The 17,968-nt window shown below is 43.2% G+C and overlaps 1 protein-coding gene across 1 annotated transcript; it reads left to right on the top strand.

Moving 5' to 3' along the window:
- Positions 1-508: 508 nt before the first annotated feature.
- On the top strand, positions 509-17,548 carry LOC308336627 (progressive ankylosis protein homolog). The gene is made up of 12 exons (XM_080794068.1): positions 509-1,144; positions 2,923-3,139; positions 3,982-4,100; positions 4,436-4,519; positions 4,694-4,864; positions 4,998-5,132; positions 6,571-6,663; positions 6,760-6,852; positions 13,675-13,804; positions 14,311-14,434; positions 15,462-15,561; positions 16,577-17,548. Exons 1-12 carry the CDS (start codon positions 1,049-1,051, stop codon positions 16,697-16,699), a joined length of 1,485 nt encoding a protein of 494 aa, XP_080650194.1. The 5' UTR covers positions 509-1,048; the 3' UTR covers positions 16,700-17,548.
- Positions 17,549-17,968: the final 420 nt, after the last annotated feature.

Here is a 17,968-nt window from a genome sequence, read left to right as displayed (position 1 = left end):
ATATTTATACTTTGAATTGTTGTATTGTGTGTATCTCAACACACTGGGAGACCTCAATGACTTTAGAGAATAAATAAAGGTTTGAATGAATATTTGAGTGTGAAAATTAAGTTGCAGTAAATTATTTCATTATATAATTGGCTATTTTGTCCAAATTGGTAAAAAAATATATATTAGAAAAATGGTCGCAGTCTATTATGTAAAGCTTGGGCTATTGATGATATACAGATTTTGTAGAAAAGAATATTAGCCTTAATTGTCGAATGTTTAAGGATGTTCTAATCATGTAGGCCTACTTTACATTACTTAAGACCATTTCAAGAATATATCATTTAAGATTTTTGGACGCTTTTCCCCCCCTTTTTTCTTTTTTTTCACATTTTGGAAAATAAAATGGGATTATTCACCGTCTGGATTTGTAGGATGATGTCACGTGCTGGTGCGAGCTTTCAAAGCACGTGTCACGTGCGCGGCGCGGTACCGTCCGTTGGTGGTTGGAGCGCTAGCCTGGGAGGGTCAGTGGCAGACAGTGCGTTGGAGGAGATGCCTAACAGGAGCAGCAGCAGGGGCAGCACACCACACGAACATTCACACATACATAGCTAACACCCTCGTGTATTATGTTGTTGTGAGATCAACCCGGGGCGTAGCTATAAGAGGATCGAATATAGGATATCGGATCGATTTTTAGGCTTCATTTCATGTGACATTATTCCTGAAGGAAGATGCGCTCATTTCTATTGACCTTCGCCGCCTGCGCCGCGCATCACCATCATCATCGAAGCAGCATTCCCTCCTGAACCACCATATGCCCGGAGGAGGAGCGTCTTCTAGTTGAATCATCCGCTTTTTATCACCACCGTCCGTACAAATACAACAAAAGTGTTTCTCAATCTTCGCTCATCAAAAACGCCGCCGCCATAGGCTACATCCTATCCGTGTGTGATTTTTTTTAAACCCCACACCACCACCATCATCATCATCATCATCATCATCGAGACCAGACCGAGGCAGATGCCCGTCGTCAGGCTGTCACACCGGCTGTACCATGGTGGAGTTTCCATCTCTCACTCCCTACTGGCCTCTCATCCGCTTTCTGGTGCCGCTGGCCATCACCAATGTAGCCATCGACATAGGAGAACAGGTAGGCCTACCAGAGAACCTCAGAAATAAATAACAATGTAGCCATCGACATAGGAGAACAGGTACCAGGGAACCACACAAACAAATAACAATGTAGCCATCGACCTGTCTAGGAGAACATATAGGTATGCCTGCTGGGAACCAACCAACCAACCACAGCTAAATAGGCTATTAACAGCCAATTGAGCCTAACACTTTCATTTGTTGTGCATCGTGATGATCGCAGTAGCAGGTAGATTGTTATCGGGTGACTATCGGCTATTTATTTTGCCTCAGGTTCCTTTTTCATCGTGTCGCACAGAACAGCTGCCCAGTGAGGACGAGCTGAACCCATCTTTTTTGGGGGGGGTTGTTTTCTGTCCAATTTAAACACCGTCATAGTCATACTGACACTGACAGTACGTATAGGCCTACACGGTACACCACCACCACAGAACCCGGCTCATGCGGGGATGAGCTATTTTTAATCCAGATTTATCCCCCAGGTTAAAGTGCTGACATATGATGACACACACCGAGAACGGCTTGTGTTCTTCCTTTCTAGCTAGCTATGTGGTCTTCATTACTATCAGGGGCACACATTGATAGGAAGGAAATGCATGTTGAAATCTTCAATCTGTAGGAAGGCCCTTGTTTATTCTGGCAAACCCGGAAGGTATCTGTAACACAATAGCCGCTACAACATCTAAAGCATTCCGGGGCTTTGAATCGCGGTGCCAACCAACGTACTCCTGTGCCTACTGTAACTGTACACCCCATCTTGTGCCTGATGTTGTTAACACGACACGAGGGAGGAACAGGCTACAGCCTTTCTGTGATTCCTTCCTTTGCCTTTTAATTCACCACTAAATCCGTAATCAATTCAAGACCTATTTATACATGGTAGCAGATTCCACTCTGTCTGCAAGCTAGAGAGAGAAAAACACAGAACACTTGTGGTTGATTGTGACATTTGTGTGGGACCAGAAAATGTGACATCTTGTTCATTTTCGGCCAGATGACTGATCTTGTTGTGGCCGAGTTGTCCTTCCATGTGGACATGGACAGATAGACTCTCTTAGTAAAACAATAAAACACATCGAGGCTCAGAGAGAGGTTAGGATTATGCGTCTTATGTAATGGCAGTGTGTGCTTGCTGGTATTAATAGCGCACACATTGCCTGCAATGGAAAAGGGCAGCTGTTAGTTATGGATGTTCTAAAAGACAAAATTGCATATAAGTCTGTGATCTAGCCTGTGTGTTCACATGCTGTTCAAGAAAGCGCTGCCTTTCCATGACATAGTCAGTGGTTCAACCGTTGTGATTTTCCACTATATTCATCTGTGGAACCGAGTCAAACAAAGTGTAATGCCTCAACTCCCATAATTCCAAGTGCTTGTCAGGGTGGGGGGGGGTCCGGGTCCCCAGTTCAAATATGATTATTTGGGGGGTTTTCATGCCTGAAAAGGTTGAGAAATGAGAACGACTGTTAGCTGACACTGACAGTATGTTGATTGACTCAACATTGCAACCAGTTTGCAATAACTAAAGGTGTTTTTTGGTGTCCTCCCTTGATATCATCACACAGATTCAGATCCTAACACATTTCAGTTAGGTTTGAGCTCTATCTTGAAAAGGCACTCTTGTGGTCAGATAAATATGGGCTAAGTCATGGTCATGTGGTCTCTATTGCACTTGGTCTCTTTTTCTCCCGTTACATGCGCGCTGCCTTACTGTACGTTCCCCTCAGAGGCAGCTCCTCCTCTGTCTCACACTCACCACCCCTCTCTTTTTAACAGGCTCTGAACAGGGGCATAGCCACAGTCAAAGAGGATGCAGTTGAAATGCTGGCCAGCTACGGCTTGGCCTATTCTCTGATGAAGTTCTTCACGGGGCCCATGAGCGACTTCAAGAACGTGGGGCTGGTGTTCGTCAACAGCAGGACAGACAGGAGAAAGGCCGTGTTCTGCATGGCGACAGCCGGCGCCATAGCGTTTGTCCTTCATGTCCTCATAGGTGCGTGCGTGTCGAAAGACACAAGCAAATCATCTCGTAGTTTGACTCACATCCTACTACTTCATGCAACGGTGAAAACAGAGTTGTTCCGATACGGATACCAGGTATCGATACCATTCCAATACCACATAATGTATCACATGATGATACAGTAATCAATTATTTTGTATTTTTTAATGCTTCAGTTGCTGTTGCACTACTGTGTTATACTCTTACTTGTTTACAGTTTATTATTATTTTACTAACTTGTAGTTGCATTTAACAATTATAAATGGACATTTTATTTATTCCTAGATCAGTGGTTCTCAAACCTTATTTTATTTCATGGACCCCCATAACTCTGAGAGTGTATACACTCTCAGAGTTACAGACCTGTAAGGGTCAATTTGGAACCCCACCCGTGATTCATTGCTTACTGTGTTCATGATGGCTTTTCTTTTTGGGGTTAAAATCCCACCGTTTGTGATCCTGAAGTTTGGTTAATACATTTGAAAAAATATTAGTATTAAAGGAGAATTCCGTAGTAGCCGTCTGATGTTAATGTCATTAACCCGTGGTAGAGACAAAACTGACATATCTCCGACATTATGAAAGACAGATGTAAACAAAGAAAAGAATCGTCGAGCGATCAAAATAAGCAATTTAGAGATAAACCCGCCGTGCGTGGTCGGAGTTTAGGTGCACTCAGCATGGATTTATTTTCTATTTATTTGCCTCTACCGCTGGTTAATGGATATAATAACATCAGAATTCGATAAGAAAACGGCTACTCCGGAATTCTCCTTTAAATCTCATGTTCATTGCAACCTTAGTCACCCTGGCCTGCCTTTGCCTCCTTGTAGCTCACACAGATTTAGGCTACTACATCATCAATAAGCTGCACCATGTAGATGAGTCTGTGGGGCTCAAGACCAGGAAGGCTTTCCTCTACCTGGCTGCCTTCCCGTTGTTGGATGCAATGGTGAGTGAACAATACGGTTGGATTAAGGGTCCCCCATGAGGCCACAGCAGTCCACAGATACAATTATGGAAGAGATGGTTTTAAAAACACGTGGTGCTATAGAAAAATGTTTGTTTTAATCCTCCGCCCAATATTGCTAGTTCTCCACCCAGAAGATGGCCTGTTCTTTCTCTTTAAAATTCCTTATCACATCTGTGATGGCATCCTATCATCTGTTTATGGTTTTTGGAAAACATCTAAAATTGGTCCTATTGTTATTTCTTTTTTTTTATCCGAGGACGAGGACTTGGCGTTCAAAGGCTAACATTTCTGTCTGTTGTTTGTCATTGTTGCAGGCGTGGATTCACGCAGGGATTCTTCTCAAGCACAAATACAGTGTCATAGTAGGCTCGGCCTCGATCTCTGATGTTGTGGCTCAGGTAATGGGATCAATGCCTTGATTTTGGTCAAAGTAGAATGTTACAGTGAGACTGAAAACAAAATAATGTAAACAATAATTGCTTCTACTGTATATGTGACTGGTCAGTGGTTGGCCACCTGGGGTCATTTTCCTTGTGGTTGACAGCTGTCCCGTTGTTTTGTTTTGTTGGCAGATTGTGTTCGTGGCCATCCTTCTCCACAGTAACTTGGAATGTGTGGAGCCGATGCTCATCCCCATCCTCTCCTTGTATATGGGTGCCTTGGTCCGCTTCACAATCGTAGGTCTGGGTTACTACTGCAACGTTCACGACAACATCCCGGATTCCAGTGGACTGGATGTAGGGGTAAGGTCTTCTATCTTGGGCATTTGGAATTGGAATTATGACTAAATAATGTAATGTAAAACATCCTCAGGATGAGTGTGACATTATTATCTGGGAGTACGTCTATGACTTACGGCGCCTTTAATTTCTGTAGGGCGATGCCACCATCAAGAAGATGTTGACTTTCTGGTGGCCTCTGGCCCTCATCCTGGCTACCCAGCGCATCAGTCGCCCCATCGTCAACCTCTTTGTCTCCCGCGACCTCAAGGGGAGCATTGCTTCTACAGAGGTAAGCTAATACTTCCACCCCATTGTCTTGGATTTTACCAAGATATTATCCATTAACCATCATAGGCCCCTTTTCCACCAAAATAACTTTCTTGGAAACTTGGTGCTTTCACAGAACAGACAATGTTTCGATGTTCTTCTTGACTTGAAGAATACCTGAAAAACCAGATATTTCGACCCTCAAGAGGTTTTCTTCAGTCAATATTGACCTGCATATTTGTAAAATCTGTTTGGGAAACGGTGCCCTAGAGGGTCGAAATGTTTTTTGCAAATAAACAATAAACCCCCGTTGACCTTGTTTTCCACGCATTCAGAGAAGAAAATATTGTCTTGCTGTTCTTTTTACTCCCTGTGTAGTGTCTAGCTGGAATGCGAGCTCCACTTTTCTCAATGTTAGCCTTATTGGCCCAGCACTCATTAGTCATTAGTCGATGCGCATGCATTTAAGTTTGCTTCGTAGGTTTGTGAAGCAGTCATTGTTTGTGAGGTTTGTAATTAGAATCACTTTATTCTAGAAGATTTATACAAATTATCTTTTATAATGACTGTGTAGGAACAGTGCATGTTATTATGTAAGTGCATGCTGACAGATAGATACACTGTCGTATATCAGAACAGCCAAAAAGTGAAAACACTATTGCCTAATATGAAAGCTTGAACTGTCATCATATCATTACTAGGAGCTTTTAAAGTTGTGGTGGAACAGCAGGGTTGACTCTCCCCTCAAGTTATTGCAGATCAAATTGCCAAAAATGTTAGCGGCGGTCTCCCTCTGGAGCTTTCTGGCTTCCAGGGACCCTACCTGCTAGAGACAATAATACAAAGCTGTTTACCGGAATGAACTGGAAATCATTCACAACACCGGCTGGCAGGCAGCGGTTTGGGTGATTCACCATATTCATGTGGAACTCAAACCCAGAGGATGATTACCACTGAGTGAAAACATTCCCGTGTGGTGCAACTCTTCCCTGACACTGCCTGTTGTTGTTTCATGGAGACAATGACATGCCTAGAGGCCGTTATCTGATCATAAACTTGCCAAAAAAATAAGAAACACACCACACACCCACTGGGAAAGTAACACGGTAACATGCATGTGGGCTTTGATGTAGGCTTTTGCTTAGTCATTTTATCATTAGTTTGGCAGCATAGCCGACCATGTAGGCGTATAGGCTAAAATTATGTAATTTAGATAGCATTGTATGTATATTTCATTGTACAGATATTCTACTGTTATACGGATGTTAGGTTCTTAGCTTGGTGATGATACTTGATCACTATTTCTATGTATTTGATGTATTACCATGTGTTGTTCCCGCTTACTGTAAATCGCTCTGGATTAAGAGCGTCTGCTAAATGCCTAAATTGTCAATTGTATTTTGAATGTTAAATTATTTAAGTGCCATGACGTCTGGTTCCCTGTCTCTGTTTGTTTCCAGGCTGTAGCTGTGCTCACGGCCACGTATCCGGTGGGTCACATGCCGTACGGCTGGCTAACTGAGCTGAGAGCAGTGTACCCTGCCTTTGACAAGGTGAAAACAAACACCCACCTCAATGTGGTTCTCTCTAGCAGCGGCCCTGTGGCAATGCTCTTTATGTCACTTAATGTTTGCTTTTCTTCCCAACAGAGCACTGCTGGCAATAAGATGAATACTGGCACCCCCGTCACCAAGTCGCACATTCAAAAGTTTACGTTCTGCTGTCTCTGTCTGTCACTTACGGTAAGATGAACGCTCCGTTTTCTTTCTTTTTTCATTTTTTTCATTTTTTAATACATGGGATAGTACAGTTTAGATCGACAGGAAACAGGAGAGAGAGAGAAGAGGCACACGGCAAGGGCGATCAAACTCGCAACTGGCTCTCAGGCTGCATTAGAGCCTAGTACAGTATATGTGGTATGCATCTTAACCATTAAGCCATCGCCCCAGAAGATGAATGTTCTTAAACTTCTCATCGTTTGCTATTCACACGTTTAGTGCTGCAATGAATCCCCTTTCTGGCACAGAGTATAGCGTCACTGCCCTGGAGGCATTTAAATAGAAAAGAGGCGTTGTCATTAGTTTCTATGTATAGTACTCTTGCAGTCGACTGTGTGTGTGTGTGTGTGTGTGTGTGTGTGTGTGTGTGTGTGTGTGTGTGTGTGTGTGTGTGTGCGTGTATGTGTGTGTGTGTGTGTGTGTGTGTGTGTGTGAGAGAGTACTCTTGCAGTCTACTGTGTGTGTGTGTGTGTGTGTGTGTGTGTGTGTGTGTGTGTGTGTGTGTGTGTGTGTGTGTGTGCGTGAGCGTGTGTTTTAATATGGGTCTGCGTAAATTGTATGCTGAACTTTCGTCATGCTGAAAGAATATGACCACGGTGGATAAAATAAACTGTGGTAATTTCCTGACACATGCAAGGCAGTTATTTCAAAGACAAGTAACTCTACGGCGACCTTGAAACTTCATTTCGCTGTGTTATATAATCCCTCCATAACAGGTGGTCGTGTGGTAGAGGAAACCATGTATTGTTGACATGGGGACTGTTCACCCCTTCCACACACAGAGAGACAATATTAAATCTCTTGAAAATAAAAAGCAGAACAGTGAAGATGTATGGTTCTTTTGGCAGAGAACTGACTTTCTCCCAAAAGAAGTGCCAACTGTACTAGACATACAGTACATTAGTTCTCAGGCCGCTACCCATGACCCACCAAAATAACAACGCTGACAAGCACCTGGAAATGTAGGAGTTGAGGCTTTACATTTAGTTTTACTCGGTTCCACAGATAAATATTGTGAGAATAGCTGATCTGCAAGCTCACAACAGCTCTCGTTGCGAGATGTTGTGAGCTTGTAGATCGTCTGTTTTCAAAATGTTTACATTTGAGACAAGTTAGCTACTGAAATGAATTACTGAAAATAATTTAGCAAACAAGAGAGCCTAAAGTCAATAAAGCCAATTAATTGATTAAGGTGGATAAGATAAATCCAAACCTTAAAAAAAAAAATCAAATATGCACACCAATAAATTGAATTAATTTCAAAGTTAGGGAAATTTAAACAGATCTATAGATCCCGGACGAGCCCCCATCATGTTGCGGTCTCCAAGCAAAGTGCATAAATAACACAAATGGCTCGAATTGGAGAACTCAACATAAATGAAGGACATCACGAAATCACAAGTTTGACGGTTTTTATTAACCAAACTTCCCCACAGGGATCAAATTACTGGAAACATGTGAGCAACCAAAATATTAAACAATACATACGTTTCAGCGGTACTTTACCAACTTAGAAGAATAGAGGGAGACCTGGAGATGCCGGCAAACACAGGAGAATGAGGGGGGGCCCAGGCCACCCCCTGTAGGGACGTCGAAGCCGTTCCCCCCCGCCTAACTTACAACTAACTAGTACTAACAACGAAAACAAAGACTGCCGGTCATCCTCAGGCCAAACTAAAGTAAATTAAAGTAAACTCAAAACAAGTATTGACATGGTGTGACTGAGATGTTGCTGGGTCTGTGTCTGCCATGACACTGAGCTGGCTGGCTTTTATAGAGAGGGCTGCAGCAGATGACAATTAGGGGAATCTGCTGCAGGTATGCCAGTCTGGGTGTGTCAGTCTGAGTGGGGAGGAGAGACAGAGAATTAGCACAGACAATGATTGAATGACTGAGTATGTGTGTGTGTGTGTGTGTGAGTGATGTCATGGCCACACGCAACAGCGCTAAATGTCCGCCAGTTCAGATCACAAAGTCATAGGCAGTAGGCGAATATGCCGTTCCCCACTGTGCTTTCTGGTCCTCATATCTCTATCTCCACATGCGACCTCCACGCCCCTCGCACGACATTGATCTGTCCTCTGGCACCAACATACTCCTTTCACCATCTGCAATGTGGAAAGGAGCCAGCTTAGGTGGTTCGGGCATCTGGTTAGGAACGTACGATGCCTCTCGGGCGTCTCCCTAGGGACTCAGAGAGGTCCTCGAGGCACGTCCCACTGGGAGGAGACCCCGGCCCACTGGCCTTGGAATGTTGCGCTCTGTTCAAACACCGCGGATGCCGCCTACATTCTGAGAAAACAGCCTTTTTGAACGTCCCACAAACAGGAACTCGACTCCTGTGTTTCCTTCTTCCGATTGGCTACGGCCGATCACGTAACACACTTGTCGATTAAGTGCAAAGCATGCTGTGTTACAGGTGTATGATGTTTCTTTTTTCTTAGCTAGATGTATGTGCGCCGAAGGCTCGTGAACCTCTAGTTATTTGACAATTTGGCCAATGTTTTACCAGTTCTTACAGTATAGTTTGTTGATTACTTCCGATGCAGTAATGGGGGTCCCGACTCACAGGTTGAGCACCACTGTACTAGACAAGGACACCACTGTGTCTCCCGCCATGTTTGTGTTCCTGCTCTGTAAGGGATAAGATGACAATGTTGTGCAGGTCAGGTTTAATGTTTGCCGTTCACTCACACAGCAGCTAGGACATTCCCTCCTGCAGTGCTCAGTACACGCATGACATGACTTTTTCCACGCCTCCTTGTAGTCGACCCCTGTCATGTTCCCACAGCTAAATCACTCTGGAACCTGTCTGCTTGATTAGAGCAGCCCAGTTGAGAGACGGATGACGACCCCCTAGGTAGGGGTCCCGGGACCCCCTGGGGTTGAAGACCCCTGACTGGATTAGACAACCTCCTTGCAAGTCAAGGACATTAAACAGAAAGGTTCTGATTCCTCGTAGTGAAGAAACCTGGCACCAATTATGTTGTTGTTGCAGGTACCCTGAATTTTGAGTTTGTGAGTCTCACAATGTCCATGGGTGGGCAAACAGAGTGTACTTTTCACATACCCACCAGGATCTCAGGTTGCACAGAAAGGAGGGAGAGAGAGAGAGAGAGAGAGAGAGAGAGAGACAACATTAGGATGGAATTTGTGGCGCTTGTTTTGTTCCCTGCTAACATACTACCCAAGCTTTAGCAGCTTAATAATGTAGGTATTCACATAAAACATATCAGTTAACGGATTTAAAAAGGTCTTTGCAAAGTGTACCTTCCAGCAAGTAATGAGTGCGGCTGCTGTTTGCTTAGAAATTAAAACATCAATACTGCACCATGACATGCTTTCACAATTAGATACAATCTGGATGATTTTATATATCTTCTGTCGGGTGGTGTGCTAAACTGTTACTCGTCAGGATTAAAATAAAAACAAATAGACTAGCTCAAAATGTGTCGGCCGTGTTTAGAGCTTGTAGATGTGTGTGCGTGCGTGGCATGCGTGTGTGCGTGCGTGCGTGCATATGCACCTGCGCGTGTGTGTGTGTACAATATATATATATGAGGGTTATAGTTAAACAAAGCCTAAACTTTGCCCCAGATTAGCTGAAGCTGTCTAACTTACAAATGAAAAACAGGAAGTTTGTGGCGTGCATATGCACCCGCGCGCGCGTGTGTGTGTGTACAATATATATATATGAGGGTTATAGTTAAACAAAGCCTAAACTTTGCCCCAGATTAGCTGAAGCTGTCTAACTTACAAAGGAAAAACAGGAAGTTTGTGGTGGCCTAGATTGAATCTCATACTGCATACTTAGACTACGGTAGTCATTGGTTAGACATGGGTCTCTAGGTGGAGTGAGAGGAGGGTGACGCGCCAGATCTGTTGTAAACAAGCATGTGTGGGCGTGGCGAGGCACAGCGTGTTCCTGATGGGACAGATTGGGCTCACAGGGCTGCTCCGTCAAGATGACGACCCTCGTGTCAAGACTTGTTCTGGATGCATCTGACACAACAATAACTAGTACAAAATAATCAGTGCAAGGAACATGAAAATAATAATAATATTATATTACTTATTATTATTATTATTATTATTAATATTATTAATAATAATAATATCTCAAATGTATATTGCTTTTCTAAGTAAGTACAACCTTATTTGGAAAGAAAGAAAGGGGAAAAAAACACTTAAGAAAAGGCAAAGACGTGTTGGAATAAAATCAATTAAAACAGTGGAATGGTGAGACAGGGGGGTGTGGAGTTAGCTGGGGGAAAGCCACAACGAAGAGGTGGGTTTTGAGAGCGGTTTTGAAGGTTTGGAGGTTGGAGGTTTCTCTGAGAGTAGTGGGGAGTGGAGCGCATTCCACAGGCTTTGGGGCAGAAAAAATAACAGCGCTATCGCCCCAGGTACAGTACATGGTCCCGTGGGGACATCAAGGAGGTTGCTGTCAGACAGAAATACCATACCTATATATACTGTATGTCACATGATCTGCAAGAAAAAACAAAAATAAATAATTTTCTTGTCACGAGAACTGTGTTTGTGGAAAATATTCAGGACGGTGTGAGTGTCTCACCTCGTTTAGGGAGACCACGCATGAATCAGGGGGAAACGGCAGCTTAGTTTGTACCATCACACATCAGTAATTATCTTCCCTCCGTATTACTCACATAATGATAGCTGGCTGGCAGATCAGAGAATTCTAACCACAACATAAACAAACATTTGAAGTAGAATTGATGCACTGCTATGTGTGTGTTGGCATGGCTTCCGCATTGGTGTGGTTATTAAAAAAAAACCCACAACGTTTATACATGCAAATGAATCTTGTAAATCTTTATGACTAGGCCACACAGAGACAGTAAATGTCAACAGGTGACAGAACACGTTAGAGATTCATTTCATAGCTCAGAGCATTGTTGAGCTGGAACTGAGGGTGGTTTCGCAGCATTGCAGTCAGTATGCCATCTCAAGTTGTTTTTCACATGCTACACTCACATGGCAGTTTACAAAACACGTGAGTATTTATAATATTCACAACATAAAGGCACAAATACACATACTGTAAATAGCAATTATGAGAACAATAATGAGTATGTTTATAATGTGGCGCTCTATTCTAAGTTGGTATTTAAAATACTTGGGCAATTTTTACTGTGTATCCTTCAGTTCTCATTATGGTGGCGGTGGTGTGTGTGTGTGTGTGTGTGTGTGTGTGTGTGTGTGTGTGTGTGTGGGGGGGGGGGGGGGGGGGGGGTTAGTAGCCAGGTCCTCGATGTGGAATGCAGAAGGCCTGAGGCAAAGCCGCTGCCTGCACAGTGCAATGCTTGTGTCTCTTGGAGGATGGGTAGTGGGAGGGTTTGGACTGGTACCATCTTGGTAACTGGAATATGCCCTGCCAAGGATGTAGTGGCACGCACATTTTTGAACATGTCCTATCCGATCTGATTAGCCATGGCACGCTGGGCAGGCATACTCCAGTGCGAGGCCCACATAACCAGTATATTGAGATTGAAAGATATTCTGACTGGTAAAAGGAGGCTGGCTGTTGCACAGTATGTGCACTCCTACACCTGCATGCCTATAAGAGCATGTGAGGTCCACAGATCAGGCAGTTTGATAGTCAAGACGTTAATTCAGTGACATTGGTGGAATGAGGATGAATGATGGTTTAAGATGATTTTGAAGTAATGCATCGGTATATAGGCACGAATGAGTTGTGGTGCTGCAAGCACCTCTCAGTGAGGGACAAAAAGTTTGTCTGCTTCTTAGTTAGGCCTATATATAGTCCCCAGGTGTGCTGATTGTTGGCCCCGCCCACAGCACCAACAAGGCAACCTGCCACTACTCCACCCCACTCTCAGCTAGAGTGGTGGGGTTTTCTACAGAGATAATTATGTTCATTGTTGAGACGGTAACCGATACACTCGCTCCAAAACACAGTTGCCCCCATTTCTTACGTGGACCGCTCACCCCCAGCAGTTCGTTTTACTGAGGTTCATGTTACAGAATACATTTATGGTTAGGCATAGTTTTACTGAGGTTAAGTTTAGGAATAAGGTTAGGTTCAGGGATGGTTTTACTAAAGTTATGTCACAGTTTGACAGTCAGGAACAGGTTCAAAAGGGAAACACAAGGAAATTTCCACATGCAAGAGCGACATAGAACACTGTGACTATAATTTATAATCTGACAAGGGTAGGGAACTGACAGAACAGGGGAGTCCTGTATATAGACACTCCGGGATAACAGGACACAGGTGAACACAACTGACAATCAACACTTGGATAGGCTGGGGGACTAAAACACGGTCAAATCACAAGGCTAAACAGATACAGAATAGAACTATAGGGGCAGACAGGAAAGCACAGAAAAATAAGTGTAAGGTAAAAAAGGAAAGGAAAGCATTATTACATCAGAATCAAAGGAACACAACAGAAAAGTAAAACACTAACTAAGACTAGAAAACAAGTAACAAAAAACACAGTTAGTTTAGGTTTAGGCATAGTTTTACTGAGGTTAGGTTACATTTAGGAATAGCTTGTGGCGACCGTTTCAAGGTTGCCAGATTTGACCCGGGGCAAGCATGTTTTGGGTCGAGCATTCTTGTATTCGTTGAGACAATAAGCTGTACATGTGTTACCGGTACATTACTTTCTTACGTACTGAGTCTGTTACTGCAAAGGGCCAATGTTTGACCTGGCCTAATGAATTCTGATAGAACATATTGATCATGTTGTGATGAGCACTGTTGTACATTGATTCCATTTCTTTTGTTTTGCCCAGCTCTGCTTTGTGATATTTTGGACTCCTCATTTATCAGAGAAAATCCTGGTCGACATCATTGGAGTGGATGAATCTTTCGCTGCCCTGTGTGTGGTCCCGCTGAGAATTTTCTCCTTCTTTCCTTTGCCAGGTAAGAATAAAATAAAAAGACCCAAATCCCAAATCTCTCTCTCTTCAATTTTCAATTCAAATAGCTTTATTGGCATGAATGTAATTACAATATTGCCAAAGCATAAAATGCAGCAAAAAACCAAGAGTCTCTCTCTCTCTCTCTCTCTCTCACACACACACACACACACACACACACACACACACACACACACGGCGAATGTAAACTTTGACAAAAGAGATGGGATTTCTTTGTCATACAAATTAATTGAATCTGTCAGAGTAGCCTTCTTCAGTGAGGAACTTCATCTCAGTCCTGTGAACTGCCCTCTACTACTGCCTCTCCCATATACTTTCATTTGACACCTAAACCCACCCTAAAAGAAACCCCCACAGATTTTCATCATCATGGTGTCACGGTTTTTTTTTCCAGTTGAAAGCGTGCGAAGCAGTCATATGATACGACAGGATATTATAAAGTTGGCCGTTTGCCACATGGGGTGATCCTTCCTTTGTGTTTGTGTCCAGTGACTGTTAGGGCTCATCTGACTGGATGGCTCATGACCCTGAAAAAGACCTTTGTGCTGGCCCCGAGCTCGGCTCTACGCCTCATTGTCCTCATCATCAGTCTGGTTGTGCTGCCTTATATGGGGTAAGTTTAACACTACAGAGACTACAGAACACTCCGCTAGGGTTGAGCGCTACCTTATTGTATGTCCGACAATACCAAACAAACACTAGAGATGTACTGATGCCACGATTCCGATGCGCATCGGTCGGTACCGAATAACTACAGTATCTGATACCGTGTGGAGAACAAAATAATAAAACTCCAGGACGGTGTCGGTGGTTCTCAAAGTGAGTCCCAAGGACTCAGGGTTCCTTGAGGGGGTTACAAATGGACCCTTACAGTTCGGTAACTCTGAGAGTATACACATTATGGGGGTCCTTGAGGGGGTTACAAATGGACCCTTACAGTTCGGTAACTCTGAGAGTATACACATTATGGGGGTCCTTGAGGGGGTTACAAATGGACCCTTACAGTTCGGTAACTCTGAGAGTATACACATTATGGGGGTCCTTGAGGGGGTTACAAATGGACCCTTACAGTTCGGTAACTCTGAGAGTATACACATTATGGGGGTCCTTGAGGGGGTTACAAATGGACCCTTACAGTTCGGTAACTCTGAGAGTATACACATTATGGGGGTCCTTGAGGGGGTTACAAATGGACCCTTACAGTTCGGTAACTCTGAGAGTATACACATTATGGGGGTCCTTGAAATTAAAAAGTTTGAGAACCACTGAAATAAGGAATAAATAAAAAAAGATCCATTCATAATAAGTATCTTGGGTACTCCTCAACAATAGAGGATGTACATGCATAAAGACATTTCTGTTTCGATATATGGTCAGTCAAGGCCAGAAACTACTTCCGGGTATGATGATGATGTCACGCACATACCCTCTATACACCCAGCAAGTGTGAAGTCCATCAGGTTCTCAAGATATCGTCGCTGTTGGGCAGAAACCTCCTATCTCCATATTCTAACTTTGTGTGTTTCTTCGTAAATACTACAGCTAGAGGACGCAATGGATAGATAATTAATTACATGCTGTATATATACTGCTATTGGTATATACTACTATATTAATGCTTCTTCTCATTTGTTTTACAGGGTTCACGGGGCCACGCTCGGGGTCGGATCTCTCTTGGCTGGTTTTATAGGGGAGTCTACCATGGTTGCCATAGCTGCTTGCTATGTTTACAGACAACAGGTGAGAACGATCAGTGGAGCCTCCTGCAAGCTGTTGTGTTGTCTGTCCTAGTGAGCATTGTAGGTCAACATATTGTAGACATACAGTATGTGCGACTAGAAGCAGCCCAAGAAACTATGTACAGTAACCACCTGTGTCGCTGACAATACTATCCCACGTTTACAAATGATGATGAAATATCACAAATAACTCAAACTTGCGACAGCCACAGGCATTCACACCATATAGTTGTGAATGTGTGAAAACATGAAACCTCTACTTAACGTCATGCCCCTCATTCCTTTCTTGACAGACTGTGGTTGTGGACAAAGTCCAGGCTAGGCTTAACCTAGAGTCTGGCCAGGGGTAGGCCGAGCGGTAGACATTGCTCTTGTCTTTGTGTTTTTTATGCATGTAATTTATTTTCTTTTGTTTCTGTCAAATGTGTCTATTGCAGGCCCGGACGGTCAGCTCAATTAACCGTCTGGGCTCCTAGGCTGGACGGCTCCAGCCGGACGGCGTGCTGCGGGTTCGACTCACGAGCCTGACAGCCTTTGCCGCGTGTCACTCCCCATCTCTCTCCCCCTTTCCTGTCTAATTACTGTACCCTATCAATAAAGGCAAAAAACACCAAAAGATATATTTTTCTAACTAAAAAAAAAGTGTCTATTACAGTACGTGTTGCATTTATGGCTGCTGGGTCGCAAGACAAATTTCAGTGTGAGCTGATAATAAAGTAATATCGTATCTAGGGATGGGTTGATCATATTGTGAAATTATTCTCCATCATACACTAGGATGAATTAGCCTTTGTTGAGCTGCAAATCCAGTCCCACTTGAACCCTCTATATTTGAAAAACAAAAACAACCTGTAAAGAGTGCATTTGGTACACAAATCGTTTTAGCACATCTACAAGCTCACAATGCGTTGCAGATTGGCTGTTCCTCCCAGAATAGGGACGCCGGGGGTTCAAGTGGTTAATCAAAAGTTGCATTTGAACTAGTTTTAAGCACAAATCGTATTGTATTTCTACAGAAAAACAGCGACATGTCCAATGACCTGGTGGTGGAAGGAGAGGACGCGGCTCCCATGAGTGAGGTGTGCTCCCGGACGCAGATGGAAGCGATAGAGGAACTACAGGAGGAAGAGGAGGCTTAGCTGAGGTTCCGTGAGAGGAGGCGGACCCCCGCAGAAGTGTTACAGTAACTGGAAAAGGGAAGAGGACCCCACGAGCATGATTTCAATTTTTGAGAGGTCCTCCCGTGAATTAACTTTGAACCATTTGAATGAACTATCACACCAATAATAATATTGAGAAAAGTGTTTTATTTTTTTTTCTATTCTTTTTAAGAAGATCGCCGTCTTCTACATGTCGACCTAATCTGCCATTGACGCACACTGTAAAGAAAGCCATGCACCTCAAAGTGTTTTATTCATCAATGTAAATACCTTGATGTCTTCCGATCCTCTGGACAATTCAACTTCAAGTTTTTGCATCAGAGGGTTGCATTAAAACCGTCATGTGTTTTACTGATAATCAAAACAAGGGAAAAATGACAAAGGAGAACTTTACTCCTCCGCACACGACAAAAGTTAATGTCTCTTAGAGTGGTAGTGGACTTGACAAAAATTCTTTTTTTTTCTCCATAAGATAAAGCAACAGAGCCATGGTTGACTTAAAAGTATGGGGGTACTTTTGTGGGACTTGTTGGGCTGTGCAATCGTAATTATTTACATAACATGGTGTACAGACTATTGTTGTTTTATATGGGTGATGCAATATGTATATTTAATTGACCAGAGGGATCAGGAATCCCTCATTATATATCATTGCGTGTTAATTAATGAATATTACTATGATTGTCTACTTTCCATGCAGTCTGGGTGTCCATATCTACTACTCTTTTTGCCAAGCACTATTTTCCTGGTAGCGTATTCAGACTGTCATATTATGTATTGTATATACTGTATAGGCCTTATTTGGCAAATAAATTGCTTTATTATTTGCTTGTCTAGCCCATTCTGGACGGGAACCCCTTTTGGTGTTTTAAGCATTATGTTATACTTTAGCTATTGCAAAATAGCAGATCTACAAGCTCATAGCACGGCACCGAGTGCCGAGCTTGTAGATCTGCTATTTTTTTTTTAATTGTGAACATGTGGCCCAAATCTTTGAATATATATTCTTTCAGAACGTTTTAAACTCAAATCTTTGCTTCTGGGAGGGTGGGAGGAAGGGGGTCTCTGGAACAACACATTTTCAGATGGGGTCGGTGAAATAGTTTGAGAACCACTGACATAGAAACATAGTTTTTTCTGAAAACTGTCATGTTTTAGAAGACATTTGTACAGTATTATCGTCCTCAGGTCTGAATGGGCTAGAGGCCTCAATCATTAGCCTGGAATCCAGACTGATTCACTCCTTTT

This window comes from Protomyctophum bolini, assembly GCF_963924005.1.
Source record: "Protomyctophum bolini genome assembly, chromosome: 21".
Taxonomy (NCBI): Eukaryota; Metazoa; Chordata; class Actinopteri; order Myctophiformes; family Myctophidae; genus Protomyctophum; species Protomyctophum bolini.
Note: the sequence above shows the minus strand (reverse complement) of the source record. Positions and strands in the feature narration are given on the sequence as shown.